General features: G+C 39.7%; 2 protein-coding genes across 7 annotated transcripts in view; both read left to right on the forward strand.

The window, feature by feature from the left end:
• The first annotated feature begins 157 nt into the window (after positions 1-157).
• QRFPR (pyroglutamylated RFamide peptide receptor) lies at positions 158-22616 on the forward strand. Of its 6 annotated transcripts, none has more exons than XR_011140852.1 (7): positions 158-545; positions 15168-15326; positions 15956-16017; positions 16796-17031; positions 18716-18760; positions 18931-19006; positions 20103-20165. XR_011140852.1 is itself a non-coding variant. In XM_068941709.1 (7 exons), exons 1-6 carry the CDS (start codon positions 206-208, stop codon positions 18975-18977), a joined length of 942 nt encoding a protein of 313 aa, XP_068797810.1. In that variant the 5' UTR covers positions 158-205; the 3' UTR covers positions 18978-19006; positions 20103-20696. The 6 variants fall into 6 exon arrangements, 5 of the variants coding, with proteins under 5 accessions (XP_068797810.1, XP_068797811.1, XP_009673134.2 ...); XM_068941709.1 differs by having other exon boundaries at positions 18663-18760; positions 20103-20696; XM_068941710.1 differs by lacking the exons at positions 18931-19006; positions 20103-20165 and adding an exon at positions 21149-22616.
• Positions 20532-22757, forward strand: part of TNIP3 (TNFAIP3 interacting protein 3) — a 99729-nt gene continuing 97503 nt past the window's right edge. Inside the window, exon 1 of the mRNA XM_068941701.1 lies at positions 20532-21267. The gene's annotated coding sequence lies outside the window, so the exon portion shown is untranslated. The remainder of the gene's footprint in view (positions 21268-22757) is intronic.

Genomic DNA, 22757 nt, shown 5'->3' on the forward strand with positions numbered 1-22757 from the left:
TCCGCCGCGCGGAGCGGGTCGTCCCCAGCCGCTGCGTTACCCCCCCCCCGCCGCCGCGCTCCGCTGGCAGGGGCCGGGCTGCTCGGAGCCGTGCGCGGCGGCGCCTCCTTGCCTCCCGCGCAGTCGGCTGCGGGTGCTTGGCCCCGGCGATGGCGGGGCGCGGGCGGCGGCCCGGGCGGGCGCGCTGAGGGGGCCGGGCGGCGCCATGCGGTCCCTGAACATCACCCCGGAGCAGTTCGCGCAGCTCCTGCGGGACAACAACGTGACGCGGGAGCAGTTCATCGCCCTCTACGGGCTGCAGCCGCTGGTGTACATCCCGGAGCTGCCGGGGCGCACCAAGGTGGCCTTCGTGCTCATCTGCGCCCTCATCTTCGCCCTGGCGCTCTTCGGCAACTGCCTGGTGCTCTACGTGGTGACCCGCAGCAAAGCCATGAGGACCGTCACCAACATCTTCATCTGCTCCCTGGCGCTCAGCGACCTCCTCATCGCCTTCTTCTGCGTCCCCTTCACCATGCTGCAAAACATCTCCTCCAACTGGCTCGGCGGTGGGTGTCGGGCTGAGGGGCCGCGGCGGGCGGTCCCCGGCCGTTACGGGGTGGGGGCCGGCAGCGGAAGGTGAAGAGGCCACTGTGGGGCAGCGCTTGTCGCCGCAAAACCCCGAGCGAAGCCGCTCCCCCCCTCCCCTTCCCGCCCCCGGCCCTTTCCCGCGCCGCCCGTGAGGGGCCCCGGAGGCGGCAGGTGTCCCGCGGCCGTTGGGCTCCGCGCGGCCGTTGAGCGCGCGCGCGCCGGGGGCGAGCGCCGCGCCCCCCCGGGGAAGGGGCTGCCGCCCTCTCCTAGTGTCCGTACTAGAAACGTAACCGGCAGTGTTATCGCCCTGAACTTGTAAGTACGCTTGCGAGGTGGCTTGCGCTCCTCCAGCGTTTAACCCCTTCCAACCTTGAGGCGTCTGTGTTCTCGGGAGCCGTTGGTCGCGCTCAGGCCTTCGTGCGGTTTATCGTGGGGTGAGGGGTTCATCTCTAGGTGCCTTAATTGCTTACCCTCGGCGAGCCGCTCTTCTGCGGAGATAACAATGGCTGCACCACCCCTTCAGGTTATGGTAAACCTCTTGCGCTTTCGTGCCTCTGTCTTGTTGGAAGTTGCAGTATGTTTGTAAGAAACTACCGATCGTGTGGTGAAGATGAGACTTTTTTTTTTTCTTTTTTCCCCCCCTTTCTAAGTAATGAGATCTGGCTAGCAAGTAAAACACCATTCAGTCTTTATTCAGTTTAAATTCCTTTGACATCAGTAGACTTGGATTTGGAACCATTTAACCCTTCACTAGAAAGAAGTGTATCCTTGGAAAAACAGGGTGGGAAGCAGTGAGAAAACATGTTATAGGATATTCTGAATTTACAAGCTGCTTATATGCAGAGTTAGGTGTCTTGATGTCTGACCAGGATATAGCATACAAGGAACTCTTCCAATTTTCTTAGGGTGCAGGCTCTTTGGGTGGTTTTGGCCAGTGACTTGACTGTTTATAGAGAAGCTTATCTGTAAACCAACTGTAAAAGATCAGCTTTTTCTGGGATTGCAGGATAGAAAATTTTGTGACAGCTATTTCTCTTATACGGAATTTTCATTTATGTTGAAATGATGAGTTATTTTCAAAACTTGCTTGTGTCTTTGGAATTAAATTATACTCCCATTGAGGTGATGGACCTTTGGGTAAGGTCTCACTGATGCCTAGAAGGTGTCATTTTTTGCATCGTGTTTCCAAAGAAGTAAAGTTACAAAAAGACGAAGGTGAATCAACACTGCAAAAGGGCAGTTCTTTTCCTTCTCCTGATCTTAAGACAGTGATTGGCAGTCATACGTGGGGAAAAATAAAAGGGGATGGTTTGGCAGCAAAGAGCAGACAAGATCTTGTATACCTGCAAACTGAAACGCTTGTAACTGAAAGGATGTTCATGCGGGGGCACCATTATCTTTCAGTTCCCAAGGCTTCCTGTGATTCTGCTGTTGGGAGTCAGTGAAGATTACCTTCAGAACATGGAGGTTTAATTCCAGTACAGTCAATAGACTAAAATATGGAATGGGAATTGGCAGATCAGTGAAGGCTTGAAAACCCCACTGCTGAAAGTCTAATTCAATGAGCAGTAAGCTTTACTTTTTATCTCGGAAATGGGAACTTTGTAGGAGAAATGCCAGATAAGACGACTATAGGGGTAACTCCTAGTAAGGACAATGAAAAATTATTTCTGTGCAACTGTTTTATTTTCTCACAAGCTATCTCTGGGGGAGGCCACCACTATTTTAAGGCAGTACAGGTGCTGAACCCCCAAATTAATAAGCATGTGCAATAAAAATAAAGGAATACTTTACGTGTTCCCCTTTTGACTCTTTTAGCTCCAGTTCTTCCTGCTTAAACAGAATATAGTAGAAAGCTCTGGGAGGCATCAAGAGATTCCACACGAAGGGGAGATGACTGGACTGGATTGCTTTCCTTAAAGATAAGAAACAGGATTCTTCTCCCTCATAGAAGGCACCCAGTCTGTCAACTTGAGACCACACATCTGACCAGGGTCATCCAGAAGTTGTGTGGGATGAATCCCCCGCTGGAAGTGAGTTACAGCAGATATGGCAGAGGCATGTGGAGCAGTATAGGGAAAGTAAACATAATACTTCTGTTTACCTTCCCTTACTGGGGGCACTTGACAAAATCTGGAAGTAGTGGGAGTAGAAAGTATAGTACAGTTGCAACAAATGTGCGCTGACCGAAACCCATGTCTTCAGATATTCAATTGCTGGATATTTTAAAATACGCTATTGTGCAGGTTTCGCTGTATGCTTTCTCTACCTTTTTGCTGTGCTAGAGCATCTTTAATACAAGTGCATCCATAGGTCCCATTGACTCTGATATCAGCCTCTATGATCTTATGAAAATAATTAACTTTCAGTAACACAGCACTGATAGGTCATAATAAGTAACATAATTGATGCACGTTACCCTTGACTGTTGAAAGAGAGTCAAGTAAAATTCAGGGGAAACAAATGAGATAGATATAAATTGATGGCATTTCTTCAAGGGTATCTGATTCCTGAGGCTCACACCATAAAGCATGAACAGCGATTACGGTCATAGTGCAAATCAGAGCCTACCAGACTAGGAGAAGTCTTTCTGTTGCTAGCTTTACTGGTTTAGTTTTCCTTTTGCTTCCCATTTTTTAGTCCGAGTCTAATCCAGCTTAGTGCAAGACCTCTGCTCCAAGTAGTACAAGTTCCAGTTCTGTTAAGAACAAGGAGCTTTGACTGCCGTAATATTTCCCTACTGGAAAAAGCGATGCGTCCTGAGACGTTTGCTACTAGAAATATCTTTGGGTTGCTGACCATTTGGGATCTTTTTACTTCTTGATTTAGCATCGCTAAAACAAGCACCTCTACTAGGTTATGAGAACCAAGACATAGGTATGTTTTGTACTGGCCTTTGAATTGATTTGATTCTGTATTTGCGTGCTTGTATGCGTGTGTTTTGTTTCCTTCCACTTTCTTGTCTCCTCCCTTCCAAAAAATCCACAACAGAACAGAATGGGAGATGTGAGGACAGAACTGCTAACACCTTTGGTTATTGAGATTGTACACGCAAACACAAGAACAGCCACCCTTTTTGAGCAGCTGTTAATTTTTAAGCCACTTTGGGAGAGCTATTGGAAAGGACTAATTACTATTTTGGCGCTTCTAAAGTGAAGGATGAAATACTTTCATCTCAAAGGATTCCAGGTGTGTAGTTTAAAAGTAGAACTCCAAAGAAAACATTGATGGCTGGTAATGTAAAATAATGCAACTTGTGAATTGCTGTGAGCGGCTCCTCTCTGTGATAGGTAGTGTGTTTGTCTGAGTTCTTTAGAAACTGAAGATTTCTCATGATCACTGCATTACGTTTATTGGAACTTAATTTACTTCTGGCAGAGATGGGAAAGACTAAGGCACTGGCATGACTTCTTCCATAGTGTATTCCTTAATATATTTTAACTTCACGTACAATTCAGCACCTGCAGTTTCAAGAAGCTGAGCGTGTGCCTCCTTTTGCCTGGTGATTGTCCAGTGTTAACATAGAACTGCTAGCTCTACATAGGCAGCAACTGGAAGCAGCAACATCGGCATCATGACCAAAAATAGGTGAATCGGTCTTACTTTTGATTCTCTGATCTCTTAAGAATCTGTAAAGGTGTGTGTGACTGTTAAAATGACAGCATATGATGTGATGTCTTATTTTTACTTTGCAATTAAGAAGGCTGTAATTTCTAGAAGACCTTTTAACGTGAGTGCTGGAAACTGATCTCTCTGTTACGTGGAAGATACGGTGGGAGAAAATTTAAAATTACAGCTTTGGCATAAATGATCACTGGGATCATATTTATCAGTAAAGATGGATAAAACGGGAAATTGAGTAAGAAGCTAATCAATGCATACAGCAAACAGTCAATCTCAGTGCAAACTAGATTTGTTGAAGATCTTTCATATGATCAAAGACAGGAGAGAACAGTAGAGGTCTCATTGTCGTGCTCATGGCAGTACTGTTAAAGATAAGTTTAGGCTTTTGTGCCTGTTGGGCCAAACATTACATGAGATGCTTTATTTTCTGAAAATGCTTAGCTGAGTAAAAGCAATATCTGCAGTACTTCTTGAAGCAACAGGAAAATAACTCTTGATGCTGTGTAGTATAAAATCCTTGGTCAAAGATAAGGTCAAACATCAGGTTACTGCAGGGCTGACAGTGTGGTAACATCTTTCTCAAGAATTCCTCTTCTTGTCAGACGGAATACAGTTTCTCAAAACACAAACTGCGTTTGAGAGGCCCTCAGGTATCTTCGCTGGCCTCTGGCTGCTACTGCAGAGAGGTGTGGGTCTTCCCCTGTCATATCTCCCCGTTGCATACAGGTGTCTTGGTTGCTGAGGACATCTAAAAGAGCAGCAGATGTCTGGTTTTAGGCACCTCAGTTGCTCCTTGGTATGACAGCTTTCTCTTCTGTATAGGCTAGGGTGAAAACTAAGTTGCATGTTGCAGCCAGTTCTCCTTTTAGGGTGTTCTCAGTTCTTAACCAAACATCTTGTATTAAGAGTTATGCGTTCCTACTTAGGACGTTTTCCATGTTAGAATGCATAAGCATCCCTTTCTGTGAGATTAATACTAAATCTTAGTAATGAACTTTTTTTTGGTCTGATATTCTTAGACATCCCTATAGAATCTCATTTCCGTTCTTCAGTATGTCATTAGAAACTTCTTCACTCTGACTTACTTCTGGAATTTTCTTTAATACTGAAGAATTTGCAAATAATCTCAGACTCTACTGACATGCTGTTAGGGTTGATGCTAGACAGTAAAACAGGACATAAGAGATTCGGCTGTTTGAATCTCCTGTTTTTGAGGTTTTCTGACATTCTGATTTAAGTTGTGTGTAAACATTTTAAATCAAGTCAGGGATACAAGAAGGACGCTTCTGCCTCCTGCAAACTAAGAGGATATGTCTCAGGATTGGTCTGCTCTCACAAGAGCAAGATAATTTTGTAGTTCTATCTTGTCTGTGCCAGTGAAGTCCTGTCTTATCATTCATTCTGCATGCCACTGCTATTGTGTATTTTCAGGCATTTGCTTATGAGCAGAGGCGGGAATAAAATTCCACATGAAGACAGAGAAAGGCTTGTGTAGTAAATGTCTTAGTAAAGGAAGTAACAGGCTTAGTTTTATTATTATTTGTTATATTATTATTTATTTATTATTATAATAGATGGACAGGGTGACATCTGACTAAAATGAAAAGCAGCAAACAACGCTGACAAAAGGGAACTAATTGTACTCACATGTTTAACATAGTGATTTCTTTTTTTACTTCAAGTTATGCAGATATATTTGCTGATGCAAATATGTCAGTTTAGTATAATCGGTTTAGTGGCGTGGTCACTACGTCCTTTCTTGTGGTAGAAATAATTGGAGATCTTTGCCTTGTACTGAGTGAACCAGGACTATGCTTGTCACTTGCTGCTTCTCTCCCTGCTAGTGAGTCTGTTTCTTTCTTCAGCAGATATCTGGATCTCTAACCTCTATCCCTCCCCAAAAACTGTGGCAAAACTGTTTGTTTGTGCCACAACTGCTCATGGTATAGTTTCCTGCAGTAGTTTTGTGTTCTAGTAGCAAAGCTTTGCTGCTTATCTATCCCACATCCTGGCATGTTGGTGTTTACATTTTTCACTTGTTGATTGCTACATTTTGAAAGTGTAGTTTGAAAGACCTTCAAGCACATCATCTGTTGTATGGTGGAAACTGTTTTGTTTTCTCCTCTGAACTTAACATAATACAAGAGAACAGACCTTGCTTGCACAAGGTGAGCTGGATAGGGCTGGTTTACATACCATGCTAGAGATTTATTCCACAGACTTAAGCACAAAGGCTTGGTCAGTAACATTTTAACAGAGGCAGTAGCAGTTTAACTTTTGTCAACAGACAGCTTTAGAAATTTGCTTTTGTTACCCTAATAAAAGAAAAAACATTGGTGTTTTGTATGGGTGATGAAACTGCTACCTCATACGTGGACAGTGTTTGCTAATGAAGATATGAACTGAGGTCTAAGGGAACATCATTTATATTTGCAATTTTCTGAATGTGCTATCCTTAGGGAAAACACTAATCACCGATCGAATAAACCATCGACTTTTCAGCCATGCATAAGGAATACTTTTGGGAACCTCTTAGCCTTTAGAAAAGAAGAAGCAATTAGTTGTTTTAATTCCCAGTAATCCTGTGGAAATTATTTTCTTTTCCCATTGGAAATGATCAATATTAAATGTTTCAGTGTGGTCTTTAGTAACAATTTATTGGAAGCGTTTACTGAAAGACTTTTCTTATCGAAAGTGAAATATTTTTTTACATACCTAAAATATTAGGTAAGGTATATTGTAAAAATTTCAAAAAAGCTACACGTTTTTGTGTTGAGGGGATTTAAGTGGAAAAGGCCAAAAAGGTACTTTTCTAGCAAGTTTCTTCAAAATTGTTTTTTTTTAATGACCTTTTAAAAATCTTTGGAAAACTGTGATCTTTCCGCTACACATTAGATTCCTACAACCACTTAATGAATTGCAAAAGAAGTAAAACAAAATTATATTCTGAAAGAGTTAGTTGAGCCAAAACCAAGAAAATGGTGATGGTATCAGCACAAATTTTAGAGTCAATCTTAAGAATATTAACTTCAGCTTTAGTGAAAATCTAGCCAGCAAATCAAGCCAATTATTGTTTTTTGAGAGTAAGTCAGAGTTTGTATTCATCTTGGGTTTTTTTCTGTGTGCATTTTTTGTTTTGGGTTTTTTTTGGCCATTATGCCCTGATTCTAAAATTTTATTTTTGGGGGAAAAATAATTTGAGCACTGAACATATCCTGAGGAGTGAAATGATAAACTTCAGAACGTATCTTTCTCTTAAGCAAAATTGTTCTTGTGCTTACAATAAGTGTTCTATTTTAGTGTCAGCTGATACTTAACAGCTTAACTTTTTTTTTTTCTCCCTCTACCAGGAAACTTTAGGTTTTTCTGGCTTATAAGATATGTTCTCAAAAGTGTGTTCTCAAAGAATTTACTAGAACAAGTTATACCAGGTCTTGCAACCACTCTATCCATTCCCTTCCACGGTTTGAAAAATAGTATTCAGGGGAACTGACTGACTTCACTTTACTTACCCTCTCCTGGGCAATATGCTCTAGGTGACCCTGCTTGAGCAGGGAGGTTGGACTAGATGATCTCCAGAGGTCCCTTCCAACCTAAACGATTCTGTGATACCCTCGTTCCTCTTTGAAGTTAAAATCTATAGTGTTAAAGTTGTTGGAGATACAGGATGGTGTTTTAAATATGCACGCTTTTCCAGACATGAGAAATGAGGACTAAGGTTGAAAATGAACAGCATCCTTCCCCCTCAATTTGACAGAATTCCTGTTCTCTCCTTTATATCAGTCAGCAATTGCTTCAATTCTTGAGCCCTTCTTTTCGGAAAGTAGTGAGAAATCTCTTGCACTCAAGCTGGAGTTGCGCACAAGCAGCCTATAGAAGAATTTCAATTCTGAAGTCTCTCTACCTTTTTAATTCTGTATATTATATTTACCAAGTAATCTACCATTTTGAGATCTGATAGAAGAAACCTAATTTCAGTCAAGTAAAAGTAATATATAAGTAAGCCAAGTAGTCTATGAAGACTGGTTTACCTTCTGAGAGTAGGTAATAAGGACTGAGAGGGTAGGGATGTGAGGTTATTAAACAAAGTGGGCCTTTAGCTGCCTAATCCTACTGGAAATGTGTGTGTTTTTGTCTGCTTTTTTCTGCTTTTATTGCACTTTTCATCCTTAAAAGGAAGAGGCAAATAATAGTGGTTTGGTTTGGTTTGGTTTTCAATGATTTAGACGCTGTAGTGGTTTGGTTAAGATAAAGGATTAAATAATAGAGTAAAGTGCATAGCTTGGAAATGCAATGAGCGTTGGAGCTTCTTTTAAATTGGTTCACTTGTTACACAGAAGATGGCTTTAGCAATTCAGCAGCTTTAAATGAGCAGCTAGCTTGATTTGTATAAATTTCAATCTTGTTTGGTATGTGTACTTTATAGCTATTATATTTATACCTAGACAGGGGTTGTCTTGCCAGTTAAGAATCATTAAAACATGTTGTCTTTTTTTATTATAGTTCTCTCACAAAGTAAGAGACTACTTTTTGCTAGGTAAGAGGATATTTTAAATGTTTATATGTATGGGTTTTTCCCTTGAGGAAACTTAATATGTTATGTTAGAAAATAGTGAAGGCTATATGGTTCTCATTAGCTAAGTACTGTGAAGTGATTGGGTGGAAGTTGCACTGTAATTCAAATGCAGGACTTAGTTATTTTCAGCAGTGTTACCTGTGGCAGTGAATGAACTGTTCTAATTGGTGTATCAGCCAAGTTTATTTGAAACAAGTAGATCTTATCCTCTCCTACCTCATTTTTATTCATAGATTTGAAGAGAAGAGCATACTTTTCTGCTTTTTAACTCTGTTTCTCACCTTTTAAAATATGAATATGTCTAATGATCAGAACAAGAGACAGGTAGCCTGTGAGATGAGAGCAAACAATTTTGGCTGTTATTTTCTTAATATTTTCTTAATAGATTTATGTCAATGATCAGTTGAGACAACTTAAACCAGGCTTCTAAAAGTTTGTCCTAAAACCTTTTTGCTTTTTCAGTGTTATTTCCAGTGTATATGGAAGCAGGAAAACATTACCTCTTCTCTTCCCCCATAGAAATAACGTGATTATTTTCTTTAGCAAATACTTCCTTTATCCAAATGCCAGTTAGCTTAATGAAGCCCAAAACAACATAAGGAGCGAGCTTTAAACATTCAACCTAAGACTTCCTTCTCTTAAGTGGTTTCTATTCGTTGCTTCTGTAAGTTACTATTTCACTAGTTGTCCTATCTAGGTAGCGTCTGAAATTCTGGTCTGAAGAATATGTTGCTTAAAAAGAACTAAAAAAATAAAAACCTTTCAAGTGCATTTATCATAAAGATAAAATACAAATTCATTCTTCTTCTCAGATGGCTTGGGAGATTAAGAACTTCATTGTGTTCTCAATCCAATATTGATTTATTATATATGAACATATTATGACAAGGACATAGTACTTGATGCTAATAACTGAAATATCTAGCAGCCATCCTCTAAACAAACAAACAAACAATCTAATTTCATTGGTGAATGGCTGAATTGATCTTGCTGTCAGACCTGTTGTCACTGCAGTTATTCTGTGCTTACTTGGAAACCTTAATGTGAAAGCTGTCTATGCCATAACGCAGCGCATTAAAATTTAGGAAATGCTTTCAATGGAGAATATGTTCAGGTGAAGAGGCAAAGGTTCTGTATTTATTCTATTGAATTGGCATTGCAAGAGTTTGTGAATCAAGAAGTACGCTGGAGTGCTACTAATTGGCATCGTGTTGGAAAACTGAGAAGTGGTAAAACTTGTTAGTCAATGGGAAGATGCTAGCTGTTAAAACTTTATTCTCTCCAAACTGTATTCTAAACAGCTACATCTTTATTAGCTAGGTTAGGAAAAAAGGCCACAAGGAAAATGGTATATTCCTATAAAATCATCTGCTACTCTATGATAAGGCTGAGTATAAACTTGTGAAAATTAGCTTGACGTGTTTTGCGTATATGACAGTGTTTCAGACGGAGGCTTTCAACTAACGAGCACTTGAGAATGGAGTTATGACAATTTCTTCTTGCTGCAGATGAAGTTTGTTCTACATAAATGGGTTAAATATTAATTGAAATATGCGTGTTTTATTGGACCAGAGTCTCTACCTCAGTACCTGTTTTCCAAGAGAGTTCCTTAACACCTGCGAAGTTGCGTGCTCGCTCTTCTGTTTTTCTGGCTTTGCAAATGCACAAGTATTCTTGCAGAGTGATCCATTTCAGACAGAGGGCCTGAAGGTGTGGCCCTTCCAGGATATCTGGGGGCCCTAGTGATAAGGCTTTTCCCTCAAGGGATGAAAAACAAGGATTCCAGTCGCCTTTTTCTGCCCTTTCCTTGTTCAGTGAGTTCAGCATTCACCCAATTTATGGAAAGTGAAGGAAGAAGAGATGCCCCATCTGTGTTTTGAGTAGGCTGTGATCCAGTAAAGCCTTCCTTACCTGTTTAATCAAGCCTTGAAAGCAAGGTTGTGTTTACTGTCTTAAGTACTGTGTCCAGTTTTGGACCCTCCGTACAAGAAAGAAGCTGATAAACTGGAATGAGTTCAGCAGAGGGTCACCCAGATGGTTGAGACAGGAGCACTTGCCCTTTGAGGAGAAGCTGAGGGAACAGGGCTTGTTCAGTCTGGAGAAGAGGCAGCTTTGGGGAGTTCTGATGGCAGTTTGGAGTATGTGTGAGGAGTTATATTGAGAAGAGGAGCCCAAGCTCTTCACAGCACTGCATGATGGGAAGATGAGAGACAACAGGCTGAAACAAGATGTTAAGACTGAATATAAGGAAAATGTTTTTTCCCTGTGAGAACAGTCGAGCAGAGGAAGAGATTGCCAATAGAGATTGTGCCGTCTCCAAGTTTGGAGATCTTTAAGACCTGACTGGAAAAAGCCTGAAGCAACATGGTCTTGCCTCATAGCTCAGCCTGCTCTGAGCAGGAGGTTGGGCTAGAGACCTGAGGTCCTTTCACACTTGAGTTATTCCATGATTCTGTAATTCTGTTCTGTGCTTGTCTAGGCTGCGACAACTCTGCAAGACCATGCTGGGAACCTGTAGCCTGGCAGTATCTGCAGGAACAGGGCAGTAGAGTCAGCGCTTTGAAGTTAGGCAGCTCTCAAAGAACAAAATAACAGTTAGATCTCCACATCCATCTGAAGTCCTTTCATAAATCTAGTTCTAACTCAACAACAACAAGCCTTCTGTGAAGAAGAAATATAATTTACGGTTTGTGGACTCGGAGAGTTTTGAAAAGAGCTACTGAAGAATTATTCTCCATGTAGGTGCTCAGTTTCAGAATAGCACTAGAATAATCAGTGTGGTCACATAAAGCTTTTTAGCGATCTGAAATAATGATTCCAGATTGTCTTTTTCCTCTTTATCTCCACACTCCCCACCCCCAGCCCAAACCCCATGATTCTGCCATGGTTCTGGAGTAGTTATTTTATTTAAAAATAAATATGATTCTCATTTTCCATTTGTTCAAATGTGGAGTGTCTGTAGTTTGAAAATGTAGGCTCTGTATAACTTACTATGTTGGAAGACTTGGAGAAAATCTTCAGTCATTTTTTATGCAGTTTGGAATGGCTAATACCTGTTTATAAATCGTGAAAGCTTCGAAAACTAAGATTAGCACAGGCTTTATGTGAAAACACATCCTGTTTAGTCAAGTAGAGTGACCCTGATAAGTTAAAGGATTGAATCCCATTCAGACATAGTTAGGGATGATGGAGCTGGATTCCAAGTGTGTTGACATCAGATTTCAATTGAAGTTGTTGAGCGTCTCATGATTTCAGAAGATAGGAAGCTTTTGCATAGTGGGAGTGACAACTCAGGGTAAGCAAAAGAGCCCTAAAGCGATACTGGAATGTTAATGCAAGTTGATACTCGGAGACCTTGGCCTTAGGGGCATGAGAAGCTTTAAGGAGGTTGAAATACTGTTCACTTTTTGCTACAGATATATAGAGGCTTTTGGAGTAGCTTTTAGCTGCTGCCATTTTGAAAGTTTTGTGTTATTTCTTGATTAGAAAAATGAGTGTGGCTGTCTTGTTTTTTCTTTGGCCACAAAGGTTCGGTCCATGAAGGAACCAAAACGTGTGCCATATGGCTGTGAGCAAACAGAATAGAAACTGAAATAGAACTTGGTCTGTAGATACATCCTTTTGCATCACATTTCTGGAAGTGGTAATGTTTCCTGTGGTTTAGCACAGTAGGATCAATGTGTAGATATTATGCAGATTCTTTTCCTTTTACTGCCTCTTAACAGTAACATCCATGTAACTTTGTTGATTAGTTTCTGTGCATTTTCCTCCAGAGAGTCAAGAAATGAGGAATTTCTGCGGACTTTTCTCCTGGTGGCTCAGTTAAAGGCATAGTGTTAGCCTGTGCTGTCTTTGATGTACAGTTATTGGGAATAAAATGAGGAGGTATCCGTAAGAGGCAATGGAAGTACAAAGTCTTGTGGATCTCTTCACTCTTTGTTTGGGGGTTACCAACTCTATTCTGAACTCTATTCTGTTTGCTTTCTGAATAGTTACATGTCGGATGAAACCGATTAGTTTACCAAGCTAGTAAAATTTTAGTAAATGTCACTGTCTGATTTTTATTACTTAAGTAGGATAATAAACCGATACTACTTGACTTGCAAAGAATTCTCTGGAATGCTGAGGTTTCAGAAAAGGAGTAGTACATTAAAGTAAGACCCATATAAAGGAGTACTGTTCAAGTGGACTTAACTTTTTTTTTTTCTTCCAAACTATGAGAAATAGCATATGACAGAGTGCTACTGCTCCAGCACTCAACTTTGGACTCATTTAATGAAATAGGAACTTAATAAACGTTTTTCTTCTAGGTACAAGTTTTGTTCTTCTGTTAGTTATTTATATCAGGAGTCACTTCTAGTTTACTCTGTCAATGAGGGAAAAACTAGAAACCAATAATGGAAAACCTCCTTTTGATTCAGTAGGATGTGGATCTGACTGAAGAACCTTTCAGCTCTGCTTTACTGATGGTGGTAAACTGATTTAGAGATTGTGTGCCGTCGCCTCTTATCTGGCTGCCCTCAGCGTTCAGCATGGATGAAGAAAGTGTCATTTGGGCTCGTTCTTTTTATCATCTTGCAATAGAAGTTTCAACCACTTTTAGTTGAAGGACTGTATGAATTTGACAAAGTGGGTCTGGTGCTCATTTGTGTAAGTACCTCCTGTACTGGACTGGGAGTAATGAGAAACTGATGAGATGCTGGGTTAGTAAGATGTTGCTCACGTTTCACAATGGGTTTGCTTTGTGCGCTTGCTGAAGTAGAGGAAGAAGTGTTAGGTATTCTGTTGTATAAATTACAGTTGACATGACAAGACACCTTACCTTGCTTTTTCTGACACCCTGGCAAAGTACATACTAGTGTAGGCAGTGTCTGTGGTGAGAAGCAGACATGCAGCCCAAAGCACCTTATTCCATGCACTTCCTGCTGACCGTGCTAAGATTTCACTCAGGTAGCTCAAAATAGGGCCGTGTGGTGTGTTTTAATTCTGCCTTAAGCCAGATCTGCGTGCATGCTTGTTGTGTTATTAGAGTTGAATATGTACTTGAAAGGTACTTGACTTCCATCCCTTCCCCTTTGTCCCTTCATTTCCTTTTTGGAGCTACAGAAAAAAGTGATTTTTTTTTTTTTTTGCCAGCTGGAATTGATAAGACCAGTAGTAAACCAGTTCCTTCTTGTAAGCTACAGTGACTTTCAGCCTGGCATACTGGACAGAAGTTTCCCTGTTCCTTGTTCCCTTCATGTAGGACAGGATTAAGTTTTGCTAGTTTCTTGTTATCTTTCCGTGTGTGTGTGTGTGTGTGTGTGTATTTTGTTTTTTTAAATGTATAAGCGCATAGCCATATCTTAAAGCTTAACTTACAATTGGATTGGATACTCATTGGCCGTTTTGAGTTGTATGGTTTATCTCTGGGTAAGGCATGTGAAGAATAATTAATGATCAAGTACAGGAAATAACCCGAGATGTGAATGAAATGAATAACTGATACTGAACTGGAGGGAAGTGTGAGAATGCAGACGTACAAAATTACCTAGGAGTCAGAAATATGGACTGAAAGTGAGTATATGAGAAGTAGGTTGGGAAAGGTGTTAATAAAAGACTTTTGAGAGGGGGTCATCCAAATCATAGCTGTTAAGATGACTGAGACTTGAGAATGAGTAATGGAGAATGACTAATGATAGACTAAGAATTAAATACATACTTTCAGGAAGCTATAGCAGCAGTGAAGGCTGAAGGTCTGTGCTAACTGTGCATAAATGTAGTGCCTCACAGTAGGAAACTGTACAACCCTTGTGAAGCTGCACCCAGGAAACTGCATTTAATTCAGCCAGTGTTAATCGAAGAAGAGTGAGAGCTGGAGAATGGAAAAAGGAAGAGAGAGAATTAAGCCTGTTAGAGGACTTCTATGTTTCACTTGGCAGAATGGTGCTTTAAGTGCTGAAGTGTACAGAAGTAGAGAGGTATTTAAATGAATAGAAAGACTGTGTTGGTAACAGGAGAAAAGGCAAAGTTAAAAACAGAAAACACGAAGGTCTTCATAAAACTGAGGGATAATCTGCTGAGATAAAAGATAATATCCCTATAATTTGAAAGTATGATGGCATTTGAAAGTAGATGGTTGAAGATTTATTCCTATTTTGTTTTTGACTAAGCCTGACTGATGTAGAGCAAAACAAGATGTCCTTAGAACTCTTGTTTTTGTGGGTATGGTGATGTACAAGAGAAGAATGACTATTGAAGGCTCCATTTGATTAACAGTTTAAATTGAAAACTTAGCAGTGCAGTTGCTAAAATAAATGAGAAGCCTTTTTTTCACAATAGCACTTCAGTACTGAAGTCTGGTGTTAGTATTTCTTCATGAACTGCAACAGTTGCCTGATTTACCTTCTGACTATTGCAGGTGCCTTTGCTTGCAAGATGGTACCGTTTGTTCAATCCACTGCTATTGTAACTGAGATTCTAACGATGACCTGCATTGCTGTGGAAAGACATCAGGGAATTGTGCATCCGCTGAAAATGAAGTGGCAGTATACCAATAAAAGAGCTTTCACAATGCTTGGTAAGATTTTAGGCATCTCCAGTATTCATCCTGCACTGACTGTGCGTTTGGAGAATTAATCTTGTGTCTAACTGATGTAGATGGTATGAAGAGCAAAAGGTGCTGAAATGACTAGTGTGATACAAAGGTGGAGTTAATGCTGAATCTAGCAATGTTTAGAAAATAGCTCAAGGATAGTGTCTGTATGTAGAGTGATTACTAGCCAAAATCCTGACAATAAATCCAGAATCCCAAGTCAAAGATTTATTTGACCAGGACTCTGATAGACTTTTGACAGTATTTTCTTTAAGAAGAAATATTCAAAATATGCAAGCACTGCTGAAGGAATGTCACAGTTGTAAATGGTCCTTCCATTGTTACACAGGGAACATAGGTAATGTTTTTTTATGCAAATTAAATTGTCTTTACACCCGGATACCGATAAATGAAGGTGGCTTGCAAGAAAGGAGGCTGATGACTGAAGAGGGTGCTGTTGATAAGAATGTTGACTGATGACTGCCGTAGATCAAAAATACTGTTCTTAATTTGTCTGCTTCACCTCACTCTTAGAGAGGAAGCTGTTAAATCTGTTGACACTGGAACTTAAACTTCTTGTTGTACAGAGAATTAAAAAATGTATTTGTTTGCAGGCATAGTCTGGTTGCTGGCAGTTATTGTTGGGTCACCGATGTGGCATGTGCAACGGCTTGAGGTATGTTAGGCTAAATGGGAATTTGCATTTTAAGCTTGGCCCTTGCTGGACCTTTTTGCAAGGTTAGCAACAAGATTGAATAAGCTCCTGACAAACGTGAGAGGGGATTAACAGAAATTAAGGTTTTGTTCTGTATGCCAGCATGAGAAAGACGAATGGTTAGGGCTACCACGCTGTGGAAAAAAAGACTACGAGCAGGACTAGTCATACCTATGTACCCCAGGTATTTCAAAGAGCAATAATTGCAGATGTAACTTGCACTGTGCCTTCCTTTTGTTTTATAGGTGTACTGACACCCCGCAGTGTAGGGCTTCTCCAAGACATGGAAGAACTGTACCTAGTTTAAAATGTAATTAGCTGCCCATTATAGTTTAAGGAATTTTTATGCACTGTTGAAAAAATGACTTGTTACAATCTGCAGCTTGTGAGTCTGAATGCTAACAGGAACATTTCTTTTAAAAGAGGGATTTTTTGTGGCATGTCTATATACTTGTCTCTGCTTGCAAAGTATGTAGCCAAGGTTTTCTTTGAAAATCCTGTTTAAAAAAAAAAAAAGTTTTGAGGAAGAGTACAAATTGGAGCATGTCCTGACCGCTCTCTGTAAACCTGAGTACATCCATCACTTCATGTGGAAGGTGATTGGAAGAATTTTCTCACTTTGAAAGGTCTCTCTCTTGAATCTCGGTCGTTATATTAAAAGCAAGGAACGTTTGAATGTGCTTGGTCTTTACGCTTGTGATGATTACTGTAGTAACTCCTCTCTTTTACACTGTTACAGGTTAAATATGACTTTCTATATGAAAAAGTATATGTTTGCTGCTTGGAAGAATGGGCTAGTCCTATTTATCAGAAGATATATACCACCTTCATTCTTGTTATACTCTTCCTCCTTCCACTGATGTTGATGCTTTTCTTGTACACTAAAATTGGTTATGAACTCTGGATAAAGAAACGAGTGGGAGATGCTTCAGTTCTTCAAACCATTCATGGGAATGAAATGTCTAAAATATCCAGGTTTGTAAAGTGAAAAAACAGTTGGAACTTTTACTTTTAAAAAGCAGATTTGTTCTGGCAGTTCTTGAGAACCAGTGCAATAAAGTCTCTCTTTCCTTAGCCAGTGGGAGGTCTACGAGCAGGGCCCAAATTTTTAAAGCCAGCTGGTTATTTATCACTTAGCTGCCTGATTTAAGGCAACTTAAACAGATTGTTTTCATCAACGTATACAGTAAACACACTTTGGAAGTCAAGCCACTTCAGCAAATCTCATGTTGTACGTTGTGAAATTGTTGCTTTTAAAAGATGTAGGCTGTGAGTTAGAAAATGATTTGGGAAAACGCTACCATATTATTTCCATATGTTCTATGGAAAGTTCTTTATATGACTCTGAGACTGTGAACACAGCTTTATGAGCCCTTTATAGGTTAAATTGGTACATGGAGGAAAAAACAAACAAACAAACAAACCAGAATTCACTTTAAAACTACTTTGATACAGTTTAACTTGATATGGCTTCCAAAGAGATCTGAGTGTTCTGAGATTTGTTTTACCTTGTGAGACCATCCAGATGGCAACTGTATCTGAAAAAGTTATAAAACCACTAATTATCCGTTGGACAAATAAATACGTTTATTTACATTTATAACAACTTTGCTATTTAGCACTGTTTATAGGCTACCCTTCATATTACCTCACACTTTTCCTTTGATTTGACAAATTGATCTGTTGCCTGACTTACTAGAAACCTCTAACCATTCTGTGCATTGAGGGAAGTATCACCTTAAGTATGGACTGTAAGGAAAATACTAACAAGCAGCTTAAAGACAAATCGTTCCTTAGACAAATGTCTGAGGAAATGCATGCCTAAGGAAGCAGATCGTTATTGGTCAAAACTGAAGGAGGATGTGATCTCGCATCAGTTAGGGTTACAGTCATCTAAACTTTGTGTTGGTCCCCAGCTTAGTGAATGTTTCATGTAATGGGAAGAAAGTCCTGTCGTTGCTCCAAGGGGACTGTTACTTCTTTAGCTCAAGTGAGAGAGGTCCATCCCAAGATCTGTAAACCTAGTTATATTGATGATAAATTTATCATTGTTCCAGAATTAATACATATGTCGAGTTTGTCAAATATTTTAGTGGAGGCAGGGAGTGCATCTCTTGCTCCTTATTCCAGCACTTCACCTATCAACAAAAACTGGTTGGGGGTATAGTTTCACCTGCTCTCTGTCAAATTCTCTGTGTAATGAGGTGCTGCAGGTACAGTCAGTGTCCCTTCCTCGAACTGGGAGCACTTTTTTTTTTTTTTTTGGAGCTGTAATGGAATTTCAAGTGTTTTTCCCCAACTGTTACTATAGGAATTGAATTTACTTGCATAGAATGAAAATGCCTTGCAAGGCATGCTAATGTCATTGTTTGCTGCAGCTACCAAATGCTTCATTTTCCTTGAATGAGAGAAATTAAAAGGTGTTGATTTATGTACTACTTTTTTTTTTTTTCCCCAGGGGGAATTATATACTTCTGAGCATTCTCTCTCAGGGGGTTGTTTGTGTCTGCATCCATTACAACATACTTACAGATTTAACTTAATGAAAGTTATGTTAACTTATGTAACTTAATGATTCAGTATAAAATGTCTTGATGCAATTTCAGGAAGAAGAAGCGAGCAATTGTTATGATGGTGACAGTGGTGTTTCTCTTTGCAGTCTGCTGGGCCCCTTTCCATGTGATTCATATGATGATAGAATACAGTGAGTATCTGCCATGTGTCATGCAATAAAGTCTTTTTTAGGTTTTTTTGCAATAATGGAACCACAGATTGTGAAATGCTAGTGCTGCTGCAGCATTCAGCTATAATGTACCTTCTGCTAGCAAAGGTTAACGTTGTGCTTATAAATCCTGGATCACTGTCTTGTAATAGAGATACATAATCAACAGCAGATGAATTACTCTGAAGTCTATGAGTGACAGACAGATCTACAGTGCTCACAGAAAACGTAAGTACATTTCAAAAACCTCTTATTAGCTGTAGTGTTTGAGAGCGTAATATATCTGAGAAATCCTTGTATCAGCCCCGTCTTCTCTTCCCTGCTGTAGCACTAAAGATCTGTGTCTTGCTATAAACTGTGCTAGACTTTGTGGAGGGGGTGGGGAGAGGGCACTGTGTCTCCCTCCTCCTGTGTAGGTGCAGTGATAGCAGGTGGGACTGTGCAGTTTGCCGTGTGTAGGAACACTGAATTATTCAGTACCAGTTGTGCTCTACTTGCCAAACGCAACAGTTAATCTCTTTTCTCTCTGTTGCGGAAAAGGGCATAGCAGATAAGTCAGTAGTGCTACAGCCAGTCAGCTGAAGCAAGTGGTGTTTGTGCCTGGGCAGAGCCAGAAATGCTTAAGCTGTAACTTTCAAAAATTATCTGGATTGCCCCCTATTGAGATTGCCCTGAACTGTTCTGTGTAACACTTCACTCTCTTTCCACTGTTAATTTCAGGGATTGTTTCCACTGCTACAAGGCCTTGTTTAACTTGCCATATAAACCCTTGTGCAGTGTCTTCCAAAGCTGCTTAGCCAAGTATTTGAATTCAAGAAATTCAGAGAATTCTGTGATATCAAGTAATTAAAATGTGAGCTATCACCAGGAAGATGCATTTTTACTCTATGAACTCGTCTGTATCAGCACAAAGAAAGAAGCTGCATATGGTCAGTGAAAAGACGGGGATTAGTGTTATCGTGGTAGAGTACTTGAAAATTTCTCATGAATGTGAGACGCAGAGTCAGAGCCTACACTCAGCAGACTGGAAGCTTTCTGTCACTTGGCCATTGGACAAGTTGTTTATTTGTTCATTTGTTTTTTTGCTCACGAGTTGTGTCCTTCAGACTACACTGTTCTTCCCTACATATATACAAAAGCAGGGCTATGTGGTAGGTCTTGATCTTTGCTGGCTAGTGAAATCCTATTGCTAAAATTACCAAGAAAGCACCTTGCTGGAGGTTACTAGACAAAAGCTTCTAATGCCAGATTGGGTGTAAATGGGCTTAGTAATGGGTATTTATACCATTCTATACCTACAGCATATTTCCTTTTTCATTTCCAGGTGACTTTGAAAAGGAGTATGATGATGTGACAGTCAAAATGATCTTTGCTATTGTCCAAATTATAGGATTTTTCAATTCTATTTGCAACCCTATTGTGTATGCTTTTATGAATGAAAACTTCAAGAAAAATTTTTTGTCTGCCATCTGCTTCTGCGTTGTCAAAGAAAACACATCACCAGCCAGGCAACTCGGGAACTTGGGGATTACTATGAGGCAGCAAAAGGCAAGTGCTTCTCTAAGAGATCCCACTGACTCAGATGAGGCCAGGAGGGAGGCATTCAGCGACGGCAACATAGAAGTCAAGTTCTGTGATCAGCCAGCTTCAAAAAGGAATTTGAAAAGGCACCTTACCTTATTCAGCTCTGACCTTACTGTGCATTCTGCGTTAAGAAGTGGACAGTAACATCACAAAGATTTTTAGAATGGAAAAAGCACTCCTTGTATTTGATAACTTTAAACAAACCATTTTAAATATTTTTTTCTACATTGTGTGCAAGGAGGGGAAAAATATTCTGTGGATTATGATAATGTCTGAATAATGGTTGAGAAACTAATTACTTTATAGATGAGGAATAAAAGTTTGGAAAACAGTATTACTGCATGATTTCCAGAAAAATATTTTTCTTCCTGAGGTAACATAGGACTTTTTTGCCCCCTGCTCTAGGTCAACCAAACAACTGCCGCTTGCTTTGTTTACTTTTTGTAAACCATGTTGAACCATACACAGTTGAAAGTAGATACACAGTTGCCAGAAGATATAAACTATGGAAAATATGCATGCTTCCTTTGGACAGCTTGGGAATCTCACCTGGGTCTGACATTGTGAGATCTACTATCTGCACGCCGAGGACAGAGAAACTTCAGATCTGAGTTTAAGAAAAATACAAACTGAGATGCAGTTCTATTTTGCAAAGTATATGAAGGAGCTAGCCAGAATTTGACTTTGAAGAGATGAAGATGTTTACATTGCATGTTTGCTCAGATTTTCTAAGCAGAAAGCATATTTGAAATTAATGTGTGCATAATTAATGTGCTATTTTTACAGGTTAATTCTCTGGGTACAAATACAAATGCAAGTGTACTGCCCTGTAAACAGCATTGTTCCTGCTGAAAAACGTAGAAGTTGAGAGTGCTATACAAATCGAGTGTCTGCAGATGCTAGAGGTGTGTTCTGTAGAGTAAGAAATGAATTTTACCTGAGGTTGTGTTTTAGATACATGGCTTATGGGTTAAATTAGTATTGTTGCCTTGTTCTGGAGGAATATAAGGACTAGCCCCAGAGCCTGATGGACTCGACAGACAACTTTCAATTTAGGACATGGTGTTTTGATCGGGCCCTTTGCTGCTGTCAAGCACAGATTTTTTTTTTCTTTTTTTTTTCCCCTCTGTTGTCTCTCCCTCACCTTCGAAGTAGATAAATCATTGTCTAAAAACAGGGCCAGTGTTCTATTATTTTTAGGCTTTCCAGCAAATTACAAGGCTGAAATCATATGAATTCTGAAAATTGTCAGCGAGCCAAACTGAAACTGTCAAAGATCCTTACAAATATAGGCCTGAGGAAAAAATGTGATCTAGAATGTTATATTGTGATCTGATCGTACAAATGGGGCTCTGAAATAATTTGAGATTCCAGCTGAGATTAGGCTGGATCCTTTAAGAACACGTTGTGATCGTTGGTGCTCTTTTCTGTCATCCCTTATTTCACCTCAGGGACCTTGATGCTCCCTTGGCAGTAACTTTTGAGATGCTTTCACATTGTCACTTCCAAAACTGTAAATGAAAATCTAGTTTGTTATGCTTGCATAAATTAGAAGTAATCTGGTCCTTCTGTAATGTTCATAAATTTCCATTGCATTAGGTATTCTGATGCTGATTTGTGATATATTCTTTATTTTAAATATATATTATTATTTATACTTTATCTCATATACTCTGACACAATGACAGGTTAAGATTCCTGACTTGTCTTGACAGCCAGAAATTGAGAGCACTTTAGTATATGTATTAGATAAAAACACCAATTTCAAAGAGGTATGTTTGGGTAAAATGTCATGAGTGAAATCAGGTTCTGCCTCAGACACTCAGGCAAACGTGCCTCTTTGCATTACCTTGATACTGCTGGTAAGCAACAGCAACAGTATTTGCCTGTGATTATAACTGTGGCTTCCTTCAGGGTCCAGCTCTTCGTTTCAGTCTTTCATCTTTCCCGAAAGAGGTCATCTAGTAAAATTTCTGCCATGTAGATTAGAGACTCAAACTGGCTTATTATCATCCTTTTCCTCAGTTGATGCAAAGTTTTCAGGCTCCTGATGAGAAGTATGTGTTTTAACAGATTCTGTAACTGAAAATCACTTTATTATGTTAAGCTCTTTATTTTTTTATTTGTACTGGTGATTTCAGTGACGGGTTTGAACAGCAAAGGTGACAGTTACTTTGTAAAACTTATGGGTGTTCTATGTCTTTGGGTTTTTTGTTTGTTTCTTCTGTTGTCTCATAAAATGTAACGTCAACAAGTGATTATTGTAGTATTTTTCATTAAAACTCCATTTTGATATTTATGGTGCTGTTTTAGACTGGAAGTGCATTCTATAAACGTCAATATTTCAGTATATTTTTATTTTAAAGATCAGCTTATTTGCACCTTTTTTTTTTTT

This window comes from Struthio camelus, chromosome 4, assembly GCF_040807025.1.
Source record: "Struthio camelus isolate bStrCam1 chromosome 4, bStrCam1.hap1, whole genome shotgun sequence".
Lineage (NCBI taxonomy): Eukaryota > Metazoa > Chordata > Aves > Struthioniformes > Struthionidae > Struthio > Struthio camelus.

Excerpts from the sequence above, each read along its gene's own strand:
- QRFPR (XM_009674839.2), top strand. The coding sequence starts at position 206 with ATGCGGTCCCTGAACATCACCCCGGAGCAGTTCGCGCAGCTCCTGCGG. Across the intron at positions 546-15,167 it reads CTCCTCCAACTGGCTCGGCG|GTGCCTTTGCTTGCAAGATG; the intron begins GTGGGTGTCGGG and ends TGACTATTGCAG. Across the intron at positions 18,761-20,102 it reads TCATATGATGATAGAATACA|GTGACTTTGAAAAGGAGTAT; the intron begins GTGAGTATCTGC and ends TTTCATTTCCAG.